At 39.6% G+C, this 16,261-nt stretch overlaps 1 protein-coding gene across 2 annotated transcripts; it reads right to left on the bottom strand.

Annotated features, from left to right (window-relative positions):
* Positions 1-8,074: 8,074 nt before the first annotated feature.
* On the bottom strand, positions 8,075-16,057 carry b3gnt9 (UDP-GlcNAc:betaGal beta-1,3-N-acetylglucosaminyltransferase 9). 2 transcript variants are annotated; one of them, XM_012856682.3, is made up of 8 exons: positions 15,842-16,057; positions 13,507-13,638; positions 13,275-13,427; positions 13,070-13,189; positions 11,757-12,083; positions 11,433-11,674; positions 11,096-11,351; positions 8,075-9,152 (listed from the first exon to the last, which is right to left on the bottom strand). In XM_012856682.3, the coding sequence occupies exons 3-8, from the start codon at positions 13,380-13,382 to the stop codon at positions 8,808-8,810; spliced, it is 1,398 nt and encodes a 465-aa protein (XP_012712136.2). In that variant the 5' UTR covers positions 13,383-13,427; positions 13,507-13,638; positions 15,842-16,057; the 3' UTR covers positions 8,075-8,807. The 2 variants fall into 2 exon arrangements, with proteins under 2 accessions (XP_012712136.2, XP_035982296.1); XM_036126403.1 differs by lacking the exon at positions 15,842-16,057 and adding an exon at positions 13,718-14,093.
* Positions 16,058-16,261: the final 204 nt, after the last annotated feature.

Here is a 16,261-nt window from a genome sequence, read left to right as displayed (position 1 = left end):
CACACCCCTTGGATTCTTTCACATTGTTTTTTCATGTTAAAACCACAAACTTTACCGTTCTTCCACACATACTGCCACATTCTTCATTGCACAAAGCTCATCATTACACAGACTTGACGGAGGACATCTTTGAACGCCAGTCTTTGTTAGATCAAAACCTGAACTTTGACTGGACCATTCTAACGTGAATATGCTTTGATCTCAACCAGGGGTCAAACTAGTCCTCCAGATCTGGTCTCCTGCACCTCTAGGTGTATCCCTGGTCCTACACACCTGAATAAGATGGCTAAATTGCATCCACAGCGTGCTATCAAGTTCTACAGAGTTCTGCAATGTTCTGAATATTTTATCCAGGTCTGTTGAAGCAGAGACAAACCTTAAATGTGCAGGATACCGGCTCCCGAGGACTAGATAAAGATCTTATCCAACTCATTGATGTTCTGGCTGTGTGTGGCATCCTAGTCCTGCTGGAAGGTCTAGTTGGACAGCCTCTAACTGATTCGCTTTGAATTTACTTTTATTAAGCTGCGTTCATCTTCCCATCAACCCTGACCAGCTTCTCTCCATGCTGAAGAAAATTGTCACCATGTTTCACCGTGGGCATATTCAGGGTTATCCATTTTCATGGTGTTTTGCATCTAAAAAGTAATAATTAGTCTCATCTGAACAGAGAGTCTCTTTCATATCCGTCTCTTACATGTCTTGTGGCAGATGTTGGAGTGGAAATGTTTCTGCTTTCATTTAACAGTTTTGCAACATGCTGTGAATTTTGCAGCCTGTGCCAGGTTTGCTGTTCCTGCTAAAGGAAAGTGTCCCCACAACATGATGCAGCCACCACCTTCTTTCACTAGGGAGGGTTTGTATGCAAGGTCATGCGTTCATTTTATTTAATCACATGTTTTATCATTTCCTTACTAATTGGCTACATTTTTCAAAGGTCTTATGTTGCTCTGTTTTTTTTTTTTTGGGGTCTCTCCGTAAATACGGATGAATACAAATGCATGCCATATATTTTTTTATTTAAAAATACTTTGAAATCCATGCATGCTTTTTCTTCCACTTTTCAATCATGCAGTCTTTTATGATCTGTCAAATCTAGCCATAAATGCTAGAAGTTTGTGGTTGTACTGTCATTAAAATGTGGAGAAGATCAAATGGTATGAAGACATTTGCAAGCATTGGGCCACTACACAAAATATTCTGTAAATTATCTTTAACTCAGATCTTAATTTGTGATTTTTGTTTGATCCAAAAACAACTGATTAAATCTTCAGTTTTCTATTTTTTTTATTTTCATACATCAGTGATCTATGGGTCGTTAAATGCATGTGTGTTTCTTATCAGGCAGCAACGAACTTCTAAATTGGCTGCATGTAAAGTAGCAGGAGAATCTTTTCAGTACGCCGAGAAACTCATATTTCCCGTTCACATCATTTCAAACCCGTAATGTTTTTTTCTGTATCTGGGGGGGGGACGAACAAAAATGTGACATTTTGTGGATTTATGTTCCATGGGAAGCTGACAATGATGTATAAATACTGTAAATAGCTCTTGATGGCACCCTCTTTGTTATGGCTCGCTGTCTTTGCTTCTATACTGTGAAGAAAGTTAAAAAAAAAAAAAAAAGGGGGGGGGGTGCTTACAGCTGATACAGTGACTCACGCTGGAGGGATTTCAGTCAATCCGAACCAGTTCAGTCATTTCTTGTAGACTGTAGATGGCTGCAGGTAAATGGGACGTTTCTGTGAAGCGCATAAACGCATCATGCTCTGCTGGACAAAGTTTGATTCCTTTTCATTTCACCCAGTGGCTCAGCCTTCATCTGGATGATCTTTGAAGTTCAGGTTCTCAGTTTCTTCAGCTTTGACAAACTTTTGGGTTTTGAAAACCTATTTCCAACATATCTCTTTGGGGGTTCTTACGTCTCCCAATATTTGAGGTTTCTTTGATTTCTGCTTTGGTTTATTTCTGGTGGAAACTGTCATAATTGTTATGGCCAATTTCCCTCTACTTGCAATTGTGGAAGAAAATGTATTAAAAAACAAAACAAAGTAAAAACAAAATGAAACGTTGTGCCTAATCTCCCACTGAGCCCGTCTTTGACTTCTGTGGGATTTGTTTTTCTCTGTAAAATGATTTTCTGCGGTACTTAGTGTGAGAATGTGTTTTAATTGCGTTGTATGCGTGTTTGTCATTGAGCGTTAGCACCATTCTATTGTTTGGCCTGCTTGTTGTTTTAGTATTTTATTTCCTTCTCATATCTGCAAATAATCCCAGGTTGGGTGTATTGTTCTGCTTTTATGTAGGATATGCATTTATCTTTTTCTTTATTTGGTTTGGTTTTATGACACCTAAAACACTTCAATTCTATAAAACACATGATTTATTCTAAAAGCATCCTCCATGTCTAAAAATCTAGTTTGCCGCCATCTCGGTGTGAGTTTGAATTAATTGGGAATCTAACAAAAACAAATCAGTACATATTATGTTATCTAGTAAATGTTGACATAAATTTTAATTGTAAAAATAAGCCTATTTTACTTGTTAAAAGAAACCAACCAAGGAAAAAGTCAGGACTCCTTGTACAGCTAATGTCTAGTGTTGCTTTTTAGATCAATCCAGCACCTTTGCTGTATGTCTGAGGAAAGTATCCTCCACTCTTCCCTCCCAGCTGGGATGTTTGAGGGGTTTCCTGCAGCTTTGGCCCGGTTCAAGGCGTCCCACAGCATCTCAGTGAGACCAAGATCTGGGCTTGATCTTTTTCGGCCAGTCAGTGGTGAATTTACTGGTATGCTCTGGACTATTGTCACGTTTCAAGGTCCAGTTCTGCTTCACCTTCAGTGTTTTCATAGATGTTCTCACAGTTTCCTTAAACAACCCCTGGTACCCGGTACAGTTCATGGTGCGTTCTGTTGCTGCAAAGCATCAGCAAACCATGATACTTCCACCTCCGTGCTTAACTGTTGGCCTGAGGTTATTTTTCTGAAGTGTTGTTTGGTTTATGCCAAAAATGACATAAATTTACTAATCTGTCCAAATTATATTAATCTAGAAGTCCTCTTTCTTTGTGACGATCAGCTTTCACATCAACATTTGCTGGAGTCTGCTGTAGATCCTCTGATGGCATTTTAGGGTTTGCAGAGCCTTCTTTTAGCATCTTGTGGTCTTAATCCAGGTGGAGCCTGCTTTGGCAGCCAGACCTAGGCTTGTTGGCAGTAGTTTTGAATCGCTTCCCCTATTAGACTATTTTCCATACAGTAGAATCGCTGATTTCACATTAATTGGAGACTTTAGATCTCACCATAATGTTCACTCTCAGGAGCACAACAAAATGTCTCCTTTAAAATGCTGAGTGATGTTCTATCCATGTGCACCTGATGTGATGGACCAGAAATTGCATTTTCTATTAAGTATTTCCCCCTGTTTTTATTGCAACTGTTACAATTCATATTACATTTCCATGTGTACTAATATTTTCCTCACAATCTTTCTGTGAGAAAAATATTAGTGGATGGAAATGTACATGGAAATGTAATATGAATTGTAACAGGAAAAAAATAAATATATTCCTCACAATCTTTCTTGGGGTGTCTTAGTTTTTAGTTTTGAGTCCAGGGTTGTTTGTGTTTATGTTCATTTTGTTTATTTTTTATATTTTTTAGGGGAAACAAGTACATTTCACCTAACATGCAGATTGAGGAAAGTGTATGATCCCAGTTTTAGTTAGCTTGGTGCTGGATATGTTCATTTCTGTGGGGAAGTGTTTGTAGGAGCCATTTTTGTGTGTTTGCGTGTGTTTTATGTAACGCCCTTGTTCAGCCACTCGGTTTAACATTTGTGTTGGGGAATGTTTTTTGTATAAAAGATGGTAACTGTTGTTAAGATAGCAGGTGTTGGTATTCTAAAGGACCAAACAGTTTTTTGGACTGAAATTGAATAAACTGAGCCTACATTTAAAAGTCCTGGTGAGTGGAGTTCACTCACAGGTCGTTTAATTGATAAAGACTCGTGCAACATAAAACAACACGATAAAGCAATGAAAATACTCTGGCAGCTTGCAGGTGGACTCAATTTTTGCTCCATTTCTAATCAGCATTGTTATTTAAATGCATAGAGAAAAGTGCACTCTTACTCTAGCTAATCCATGGCTATATAAAACATAGCAAGAGTGAATAGAAGCAGCCAAAAGTCCCCTTTTTCTGTGCATCATCAAGCTAATGGTACTTGTGTGATGGAATGAACGGAATCAAAAATACCGCTATACAATCAAGTCATTCATTTTGCTGTGATAAAGAGGAAACAAAACACAACTATAACCTGCTATTGTACGTAAAAGGATCAGCTGATTATTTATACTTACTTTGGACACATAAAAATTAAAAACCAAGATAAAAACTGAGCTTCCACATAAATTACATCCATATTTGCCTCAGTGGACGGTCTGCTACAGTAATCGATCACTGTGTGGCATGAAGTGGGTTCTTTCCTTGTTCCTCAGTCTTGGGTTCCTTTACTTGAGAAGCCAAGTTTCCAGTTGTTTCATAATCCTGAGGTAAACAGGAGAAATTTGCCACCTTCACCTATTTCTTTTCCCAAACCTAACCCTCCTTGGGACAGTAAGAGTACTCACTATTAAACACCTATTCATCTATTTCACATGTTCTTAACGAGTCTTTGTTTGGTTAAGAAACAGTTGTGCTTTATGTTTTTCACATGTTTTATTTTTTCCCCATATATGGTCAGATATGTTCAGATTTATCCCCCCTACCTTTGGTGGTTTGTGTTGTATCAGTAAAAGATCTTCACAGTCTTTGTCTTAAATTCAAATACTGACCACCAGATGCTGCATCAGTAGAGCAAAGGTAGTTTAGTTTGGTCCCTCTGAGCACCAACACCTGTTGCCGCAATGAAAATGTCTCCAAATACAAAAAAATCATAACAAATTGTAACCCCTTGCTGCCCAAACAAAATACAAATATAACATTATTGTGTCTGTGGGGCAGAGAGCAGGATTAGATTGATGGGTGCAGATATCACCTTTTTTAAATGGAAAAACAAATAAGACCATAAGCTTGGGTTTGTCTGGTTGTGTTGTTTTTACGGTTTGCTGTAACTTTTATTGTAAAGCTTCAGAGAAATTATTTTATGGTAAACATTATTTGTTCTTGGCTCAACTCTGATCTTCCTCCACTTATAATATTTTTCTGGACGAAGTTTATGTTTAGAATCCCATTTTTAGGGAGAGTAGGACAAGTAGTTAAGATGGATGTAAAATTCTTTGGAATGTGGCTTTTTTTTAATATGCATATTTTGAATAACTTTGTGTATGAAATAACAGGCAGGTTTGTCCAGCATGTCCCAGAGTTAAAACGGCAATAAAACCATGTAGTGCAAAGAAATGCATGAGACCGAAGCTTTACTGCAACAGAACTCCACTGATGGTTGTTGAATTTTCAACAAAGCTGATGGACTTTTGAAAAATCAAATACTCACCATTTGTTGACAACAGAGATTTTTTGTGTTGTACAACCAAAATATGAAAAGAGAAAAATAAAATGTGGATGTGACATGGTGTGAAAGTGTTTTGGATTTTGTTTAAACAACTGTGTGGCTCTGGTCAGAAGTTTGCATCGGCGGCAGTAATATCTTATCCATTTTAGGTTTTTCCTATTTAAATGTTGCCACAGAGAGTCATGTGTCTCCTTCTCACCCTATCTTCTGCATCTTTTTATTTTGGGGTGGCTGTTAATATAAATATTCAACTTCATAATCCTTCAGATTAATAGATTTAGGAAAACTCCAGCAGCCTAATGTTAGGCTAGTCAAGATGGTTGTTGCCCATTCAACAACAATGTTAGGTGTGTGTGTATTTATTTATTGTCCCAGTTGTATCTAAAATACAACCATCTCGCTGTTGATTAGAGGTGAAGTTGAAGAATGTTTTTATTTTATTTCCTTCAAAGGAAGAGCACTTTGCTTTTTGCTTTTTTACTCAGAAATGGCTAATATTAAGCCTCAAAGCGAGGCTTGAATACTGCAGGATTTAAACCTCAAACTACTTTGCAGCCAAAGTTAGAATTGAACCCCTTGAACAATGAGCATGTGGGTCCATACAAGCCTCAAAAGGTGTGAGAGCAGGTCATACCTGTGAACAACCGGTCAACATGCAAGCTTTTTCATAAAGCCATCTTGTCCAAGACGACCATCTACAGTTTTCATTCAAAAAAGAAACAGGCTCCTTGTCCTAGGGCAGTGGTTCTAAAATGTTTTCTGTCTCGCCCCCTTTGAAGAAGGAACATTTTTCAGGAGTACTGAGTACTGGAGCAGTCCCATCACGGGCTGGCGAACGAGCGACAGGAGAATACAGGCAAAGTCAGACCAGATGCTTGATTCTGCTGAGGTTCCTGTTGAACATGCTCAGCTGGGAAAGCCCTGTACAATCACAGGGTGGCGCTCCTGTTTAAGCCCATACTCCTGCTCACTACAGGAGTATGGGCTTAAAGACAGTCCCATTACCTTAATGATGTTGAACTAACAGATTCTATCAACTTGTTTGTAAAGTAATCATTTGTGATTTATTACTATATTACAGGGAATGGTAATGATTGTGCCGTAATTGTTTATAAAGAAGCACAACCTTCAGTGATTCAGTCAGATTGATATCTAGACTGATATATTATCAGATATCTGTCTCAAAGTATGACAGTATTTTTTGGTGTCAGCCTGTTTGATAAGATTTTCATGTAACCCGATATGTGAAATTTTGACTATTAACCACACGAGGATCCAAGTTTGTGCTTTCAGGTTGCTCTTCATTTCCTTCCACACAATGACCCCAACCCAAAAACATGCAATGTTCTGCAGCCTGAAGAAAAAAAGCACAAATTATTCCTGTCATGGTCATACTTTGAGCAGTTCAGCTGGTTTCCATTATGTTGTTCCTCCACCAGGAAACAGATTATGCCACAGTCTCTTTGTGTATCATCCAGGTTCACAAGGTAAAGAGGCTAAACAAAGCCACGGCAGTAACAGCGAGCACAAAGTTTAACCAGCAAACTACCATGTCTGCTGAAAACTCTTTCAAACCTTAATCTTACAATGCAACTGCTTTGCTTCTCTGTGCGATATGCCTGTTAATGTCTGATAGGAATCTGATAACGTAGCACAAGACCAGAGCTCGTCCCCGCGGGCTTTGGCATTGTAGCTGTTGGGGGGTGTCCTGGGGCTCCTTCCTGATCTTCCCTGGGATGGGGGAGGCAGCTATCTCTGTGTTGGCCCCTCTTGGGCTCCTTTGTTCGGGGTCCGTTTGGGCATCCGGGGTTCACTGCAAAAAGGCAACTAAAATAAGTCAAATGTTCTTGAAATTAGTGTTTTTGTCCTTGATTTGAGCAATTAAATAAGATTATCTGCCAATAGAATTAGTATTTTTACTCCTAAAATAAGATAATTAGATATATTCATTTGAAATAAGATGATGGAATAAGATTTTTACACTAAAAATAGGAACAACTCATCTCATTGGCAGATCATCTTATTTACCTGCTCAAATCAAGTGCAAATAAATACACTAATTTCAAGAAAATTTTACTTATTTTAGTTCTCTTTTTGCAGTGGTCTGGCCCAACGCACTCTCACAAACACCTACAGGTGCTTGGACTCAGGTACTTAGATTCACTTCTTTACAGAAAACTCCTATTATTATCTTCAGCTGTCACTTTATACATTTTGTATTAAATAATCCCGTATATTCTTCAGTGATGGTATCAAGGCGTTGCTTGTTTGTACCTGTAATACTTTACCAGTTTGTTTTTCTGTTGTAGAAGCAGACACGGAGGATGTTATATTGCTCTCTCCCTTTCCTCTCCTCTTTCAACCTCTTTCTCCCTTTTAGCATTTTGTCTCATCTGTTTCTCTCCTTTCTTCTTCTTGTAACTTCCCATTCCAGTGTCCATTGAACATAAAATCTAAAATATCTTCTTGCATATATAAATCAAGTGGAGCACTATGATGAAAGAAGTAAGGCTCCACTTGTGAAAGTAAAATCTATTGGGCTTTTTTTGGCATTAAGACAATTCTTAAGGCCACATTGCCAGACAGGACACACAAAAAAAAAGAAAAGAAAAAAAAGACAGGTAAACATTGGAGCAGCACAGTAGGCTTTGTTTTTCAGCTTTTCAGGCTCACAGTTTTCTCAAAACTCCCTACCTTAGCTTTAATTCAGGGATCATGAGTTTGACCACTTGAGGGCATGCTTGAGCATCTTATAGATCATTGAACTTTCAGCCCAAGATGGTCAGGCTATAATTAGGTATGGAAAGAAATAAAATGATAATGATGACACAGCAAAACATTAGTCTGTACGTAGTGCATTTTACAACCCTCATCCTATTACACACGCAGCATACATGAGAAGGGCACATCATGCTTCACAAAATGTGCCTCACTTCTACATGTAAAATAGGTTTTTTTTTAAAAACCACCATACATTAGCAAGATGAGACCATGTCACAGCAGCATCACAAATTCAAATGTGCAAAGAAACCTGCCCTTTCTGTAAACTTAAAACAAATAAAAAACCTTTCTATCTGGCAGTTGATAAATACAGTGAGAGCAGTTTGGTCCCAGAGGTAAAAGTTAAGATGCATTCCTGCAGTTTCAGCGCAGAGAGCCGAGTCAGCTGGGAAAGATTTCCGTGCAGCATTTCATTTCCTGGCATACGCTCCATCGGCTTGGTTGAATAAAATCTCACATCGCTCTCCAAGACTGCACGATACCTCCAGCTCCAACTCCATCCGTTCTGACAGGAACTAATGTGTGAGAAACACTGGCTTCTCGCCATAATCCGTCGCATCTCCTGCCGTCTCTTCAAACCTCCCTCTCCATTTGAAGGGTCCGTATGCCAGCCGGGTTCTGTTGTGGCAACTCAGCTTGGGGTCGTGCAGGAGGTTCCACATGAGCCAGATCTGCGGCACACTGAGGCTGTGAACAACCATGAGCTCTCTGTAAAAACACGGGTCGAAGGTCTGGAGGTGAGGCGCCGCGGACGGCCGGGGAATCCCGAAGGTGCGAAATCCCTGATGACGTAAAGGGTTGACACCAATCAGCTGGAGGCACATTCCTAGAAAGACGTCATCGATCGGAAACAGTTCCACCTAAGAGACATTTAATAAATCAGTCACTAATTAATAAATTATTCTTAAAACATATAGTGAAACAATTGGTAAAGGTCTTATAAATAGACATGGGCCAGTGTGATGTTCTCGCAGAATGACAAAACCTTGAATGAAATACAGTTAACGTTTGAACACAAAATGGAACAAATGTGTTGTTTAATTTCAAACAGCTGGTAAATCAGCTTGTAGCTGGGAAACTATCATTTTTCACTATATTTTTTTTAAGGCATTAACGCCTCTTGAACTTCTTTGCCTCATGAAGACCCAGGAACCCAGCAGAGAGGTGAGGGAGACAGTTTTGGTTGTTTAAAGCATTGTTGGGTTCTACAACAACACCCCAACCTTTGAACATCTCCCAGAGCTCTGATCCATCATCTGGACCTGCAGACCTACCAGGACATGAAAGTCCACCTGAACTGAATCCACAGCTCATAACTTATCAATTATCCATTATTCTCTATTTCAGAGCTGTTCATTTGTACTGTTTATATTCTCATATTGTATTTATTGTATACTGTATACAAATTCCAACTCCCTCACATACATAACATTGCAAATAATACTTGTTTATTCCATGATTCTCATTGTCTGCACTCATCACTCATGTATATTTGTACATATATTTTCATAATAATAATAATATGTACATAATAATAATAATAGAAATAATGTTTACGTCTGCATCCTTTCCACTCTGCTCATTGCACCACTGCATTATCGTCTCAATCTGTCCACTTGTTTTCTATACTGCAGATTGTGTTTGATTTTTATTATTGCATCATTGTGTTATTGTATTATGGTATAAGAAGGCACACTGTGAGCATTGTGCAATCCAGAGTCAAATTCCCCGTATGTGCACACATACTTGGAAAATAAAGATGACTCTGAAGAGAGAATCTGCTGACAAGACAGTTATTAATCCTGCACTGGCTTCAAATCTGGCTTCAAGGGAAGAAAGAGAAGATTGCTGAATCACTTTAAAAAAGCTGTAAAAAGTCACACTTACTCTTTGCCACAAGCATGTTTGACACACAGCATACTATGAAATAAAATGAAAGAACGTGTTCTGCTCAGAGGAAATTGAATATAAACTTCATGGCGTTCATGCATAACACCATGTGTGGAGGAAAGCTAAAATCACTAAACACATTACAGCCGGTGTAAAAAATGGGGGTGGAGGCATCATGCTGGTGGGTGGATGCTTTTCTTTAGCAGGGAAAGGGAAACTGATCAGAGCTGATGGGAAGATAGATGGAGCTAATTACAGGACAATTCTGGAAGCTAAACCTGTTAGAAGCTGCAGAAGACTTAAGACTGGGCTGGAGGTTCACCTTCATGCTGGACAATAATCTGCTGGAATTCAGTCAAAACCGGTATTAAAATGACATAATCAAAGTCAAAACCTAAATCCAACAGTGAATATGAATACCTTAACTCCCCTTTCTCTCTGTCTTTTTTCTCTTCATAGAAGGTACACCTGGTCTCAGTTGTGGCAAATTGGCGTTCATGTTGAACGCATTCTTCTCTGCATTGTCTGTTTATGACCCTGTCATCTGGTTTTTGGATTGTCCGGTCTCGCCTTGCCCTCACTCGAACTCCTCATCGGCTCTCTGACTTCTGGACATGACTCGGACTGTTTTGGACCACTCACCCTGCTCGACCCTTTGCATCTGTCAGCCTTCTCCTGACTTCCTATCCAGGTATACCCCTTGCTCTTCTCATGGGCCAGCTTTCTGCCTGCACCATATTTAGCCGCTGTGAGCAGCCTGCCACTTGCACTGCCTGTCCCCAGCTCACCCCAGACGCTTACCAACCAGCATCATGTATTTATTTGTTTTATTTACAATAAACCTTTTAGCGTGACACCATGTCTGGCTGAATTTTTGTGTTTTCTATCTGGTGCATTAAAATCTCTGGGGTACCTGCTGACACGCGGAGCTCAGTCTTCGAGCTGTGTGTCCTGACATCACAAACCCTCCTCCTCCAGCATAACTGGGGTACAGGCCGCCTCCGTACACCAACTCTGGAACGTAATACTTGGAAGAGCGGCGGCGGATTGGTCTGGCATTAACGATAATATCCCCAACAAACAAATCCTCGTCTGGCTCCCGGCCTTGGAGCATCTCCAGGATGTTTTCCACGTTTACGTACACGTCGGCGTCACCTTTAAAGATGAACCTGAAGGAGAGCAGATGGACTTTAATTAAAGTTTGAGATGAGGCTGAAATAAAAAATTCTGGAAATTTTCTTCACACTAACTTCACATGAGGACAGCTGCTGTTGACCCATTCCAGAAAATGTGTTTCCTTCAGAGTCAGGTTAAAGAACGTGTCTTCAAAGTCCCAGAGCAGGATGTCCTTGAAGGCTTTGCTCTCGTAGGTCAGCAGACGGTCCCACTGAGGCAGGGAGGACCGATTCCGGGGAATCCCCAGCAGGAACACAGTGCGTATGGATCCACCGGGTTGGAAGGTCCCCTCCTTCCCCCACGTCTGTCGCACTACCTGAAACAATGGAGCGAGGAGGAAAAAGAAACAGATGAAAAAAGAAAATTAAGTAACCGGTTCAAACAACAAAAATGGCTACCTGACGTTTGTCGAAATCTGCAGCTGTAGATTTCACTGCGATAAGCATGAAGGGAGCAGACGCAGCGCCTCCTCCACCTTCCTCTTCTTCTATGATGCGACATTTCCCCGGCTGGTCGATGAGCAGACTAAAGTTTCTGTTGTCCTTTTCTCTTAGATAGCTCTCGAAGTCAAACGGCGGCAGTGTCGGCAGTTGTTTTCCTGCAGCCGCGGTCGGAACAACCTTTTTCCTCCGTGACCTGGACCTGATGTGAGAGCTGGATTTAGGCTGGGAAGGTTTCGACTTGGTTTGGGGCTTACATGACGGCATCTGTGGTAGTAGTGGAGACTGAATTTAAAAAAAGGAAGAAAAAAGAAAACAAGCCATTAATGTTTCACTTTTAAATTCAAGCTTTGAATATGAGGGCTGCAAGAAAACCTTCTAGCTTATTTTCTTCCTCTATATTTTTCAAGGTAATTATCCCATGATGAAAAAGCTGGCTCGTTGTGTAATTGTAAGTGCAGAGCTCTACATGTACAAAGGTGGGTAGATTAGCCAAACATTGCACTTAAGAGTAGCATTACTTAGAAAAAATTATGCATATCGCAATAAAACAATTAATCACATGATGAAAATTACTAGCAAGATAAATTTAAATGAGCTCGATCAGGGGCATTGCAAATTGATGTGCGCTTCCAGATACTGTAGTTCGCTTCATCTCTAAAGAGATCCTGCTCTTTAATTTAGTTGAAAAGCTGGCATTTCAAAAAATGTTGCAAACATTCAACACCCAAAATAAATTGCCTGGAAAACATTTATGTCACAAAAGGCAATTCCACAGCTGTACAACAGCACAAAAGACAGCATTATTATGCCATTATCATTATATTAGTTGAAAATGGTCTCCAAACAGCCATATTGTAGTTTATCGTAATCATTTCTGGAACAATTTATTGTCCAGCAAAATTTGTTATCGAGACAGGCCAAGAAAAGAATATTACTCCACTAGAAGTAAAAAAGTAAGGTGCAGTAAAACTACTCCTAGAAGTTACCCCAATAAATGTACCTGAGTAAAGGCAAGTAGTTACTACCCACCTCATGCCTTGTAACAGCAGATAAATATGAATCATAAAATAAACTTTATGCCAGGGATTATCTGGATGATTTCTGCTTTCACTCCTTTCACTGTTCTGATGCAGATTCAAAATGTTGTTTAGCTAAATACATTGTGATTATATGTTAAATTAATGAATGGATGGAGGCTCTCGCTGTCCATATGAGAAAATAATCACACCAGATCTACAACCAATTGGACGTGATGTGTGAGTTCTTACCTCAGGTGACTCTTTTTTTACTTTGGTCCCACCGGATCCCAACATGATCCGACTGGAGCTGGTGGAGCCGTGGATCTCCAGCTTCCAGACAGGTCTGCTCCATCCAGAGGACAGAACAACCTAGAAGCATCGCCTGGATTAAATGACACATAGATGGAAGTTTTTTTGTTCCTCAAATCACTGTTCATTGTATTGTCCTCTTCACCTGACGAGTGTACAGCAGAAAACAGAGCAGCACCAGAAGCACGACCGTGCACATCACGTCTCCCTTCACGTGGAGGACCCTCCTCATCATCACTACCTTCCTCAGCATCTTCTCAGCTGTGCTGCATCTTCCGACAGCGGTACAAACTCAAACCTGAAGCACAAAGACACTCAACTTGGCTCTAGAGATGGTTTTACAGAGACTCTTGGAAAAATACCTCTTATATATGCACCTGTTTTCCTCTCTGCTCTGCTCTACTACATCACTGAAGAGCTGCAGAACACAAGTTTGGATTCGGCCATGTCAGTGTGTACATGTGCATCATGTTCCTCTCCATCCTCAGGCATCGTTGGATGAGAATGTCCTAAACAACGAAAAACAAAAGGCAACCTTGATGACTCCAAGCAGAACTGCACAGTTAAGTGACACTGATAATATATCACCTTTTATTCTCCTTATCAACGTTTCTTTTCCCCTATCTTTTTAATTCTTCCTGATGAGGAAAGATAAACTTCCCTGAAAAGACGGAAATATATGCACCTTCTGAAATCTCTGCCATTTTATTGCATAAACTGTTGTAACCTTTGCCTATAAATAAAGATAAGTTTCAAAGTTTATTGTTCTTAAAGCAAAGGCTTGATGGTGGTGAGATGACGTGATGCCCAACTGCTGTTTTCTGTGACATGCAATCCAAATATCAGGAGTAACTGTGGAAATGTGTCACTTTTCTTCCTTTTACCCCCTTTCTTTTAAAACAAATCTTCCAGCATCATTTCCTCTGCCGATGCAAATTCAAGACTCATCCCTGAATCCCACTGAAATCTTGTTTACTTCTGTTTTCAAGGCATGTTCCTCTGCGCTTTCCCTCCGGATGAGTTAGATTATTTCCTTACTGTCGGGACATAGTCACAGTTTTAACAAATATGTAAAAAGCACATTTATACAAAAGTTACCTACTGCAGCTTTAACTCATATTTTAATTGTGTTTTAGATTTAGGTGTGTTGTGGATTTGTTTCTTGAATGCAACTTCCAAAAATAATTTCTGAATTCCCCCCTTTCTTGTTTAAGCCATTAAGACAAGATTTATATCATGTTAAAGCGATTAAAGAAATACTTTTGTTAGATTGTTTGGTAGCGTGGGTTTACATCTTCCTTGATAACTTTGTGTCATGACACGTCTCCCCTTGATCAGATTATAAAGCATTTCAACATCTCTTACCATATCTATGCAGAAGAGACAGAGAAGAGACTGTTATTGTCTTTACACACTGAGCAGATAAAAGAGAATCAACTGTCTCCAAAGCAAAACATTAGAGATCAACAGTCAGCTAGACTTGATCACACACAGCATAGAAGAAATACTGGTATAGTTATGGATGCATACATTCATTTTCAACATTCATATAGAGACTTACTGAATCAGCTTACTACCATCCTGGAAACTTTCCCAGATAAATGGATTCCTCTGCATTTCCAGTAGATTATATCACCATATCACGGTTTAATACACCATATTTAAATGGTGTATTAAACGGATCTCTGTAAAATCTATCACACAGCTGCAGCTGTGGCAAAAATTGCTGCTGCCAGACTACTGAACAAGACCAGGAAATTGAGTTCTTAAATCACAGCACTGGTGCATTTAATGGTCAGAAATACAAATTGCTGGTCATGTCTGAACCAGATCGACCTCCCTGGTCAACAGAGACCTGTTCTCTCGGTGTTCTCAGGACCAAACCAAAGGAATGGCGGAAATATAGTTGATTTGCTCCTTGGCTCAGAATCCAACTTCTTATAAATTTGAGATGTAGGCAACAGACACTTTTAAATTCTTTAAATAAAAATTCCCTATTTCAGGCATCTTAACCATAAAGGTCAAATATTTAATCGATTCATCTTTATTGTCTTTGTTTTCTACTTCTTTACCATTGCTTCTTTAATAAGATAAGATAAGATAAGATAAGATAAGATAGGCTTTATTGATCTCACATAGGAGAAATTCACATGTCACATCGGCTCAGTAATCAGTAGTCATAGGAAAGAGGGGTCAAGTAGGACGAGGTGCATCAAATATATACACAGTGTGTCCTCGTTATACAATGGATCAAAAGTACCTACTATGAAGAAGAAAGAAGACATAACATAAAACTAAAAGCAGCCATTTAATGACGCAGCACTGGGACTTACCTTTATTCATAACGGATAATGTACAAATAAACCAGCCTGATTTCATAAAAGAAAAGTAAAATCTAAAATGCCACAGTTTGATATATGTGGCAGAGAAAACCTCAACGTCACATAACCTTTTCGTCTGAATATAATAACTTGCTACAGAACATCGTTTGCTGGTGATGAAATATTTAATTTGCTGTATAAACAAAAAAACTTTCCTTGTTAGGGGGGCGATTGGAAATTAGTAAGATTATAAACGCAAAAAACTACCAAGTATTGACAAAACTTACTTTTCTAAATTGACAACTCTGGCTCTGGTTTCCTCCGTTAGAAAACAAGTTAACTTCTAAATTAAACGATATCCCCGATTAAAACGCACAGCGTTCCCACCTACCGGAGGAGGCGATCAGAGACGGACTGGAAACATCGGTTCCTCTGATCCCACAAAGGTCCAGGCAAGCCGGACTGTCTGCGTCAGCAGAACCGAACCCCAAAATTCCTCTGGTTCTGTCTGAGCTGGGGCTGCGCGCAGGACGCATTTATGTACCGTAGGGGAAAAACTAGATGTAGATGACGGTGAGCCCTCTATGCTGAAATGTACGTTTTTAAAAAATGTACTGACTGAACAAACCTGCGCACCAAAATAAACAGAAGCCCGCAGAATAATTAACTAAGAGGCCGCAAATATTCTAACATAATAGGTAGCTTTTCTCACATGACTCATTCCAAAAGCCCTGAACGCAACATAGCCATCAAGTTTGGACTATTAAGCAGTTTTTTACCCCCAGGAGGTAGTTATATCAGCAACTAGGTC

The sequence above is a fragment of the Fundulus heteroclitus genome, chromosome 2 (assembly GCF_011125445.2).
Source record: "Fundulus heteroclitus isolate FHET01 chromosome 2, MU-UCD_Fhet_4.1, whole genome shotgun sequence".
NCBI lineage: Eukaryota > Metazoa > Chordata > Actinopteri > Cyprinodontiformes > Fundulidae > Fundulus > Fundulus heteroclitus.
The sequence above is the reverse complement of the archived record's forward strand: the minus strand, read 5'-3'. Positions and strand labels throughout refer to the sequence as shown.

Excerpts from the sequence above, each read along its gene's own strand:
- b3gnt9 (XM_012856682.3), bottom strand. The coding sequence starts at position 13,382 with ATGCTGAGGAAGGTAGTGATGATGAGGAGGGTCCTCCACGTGAAGGGA. Across the intron at positions 13,190-13,274 it reads TTCTGCTGTACACTCGTCAG|GTTGTTCTGTCCTCTGGATG; the intron begins GTGAAGAGGACA and ends CGATGCTTCTAG. Across the intron at positions 9,153-11,095 it reads TGAGCTCCGCGTGTCAGCAG|GTGGAACTGTTTCCGATCGA; the intron begins GTACCCCAGAGA and ends AATGTCTCTTAG.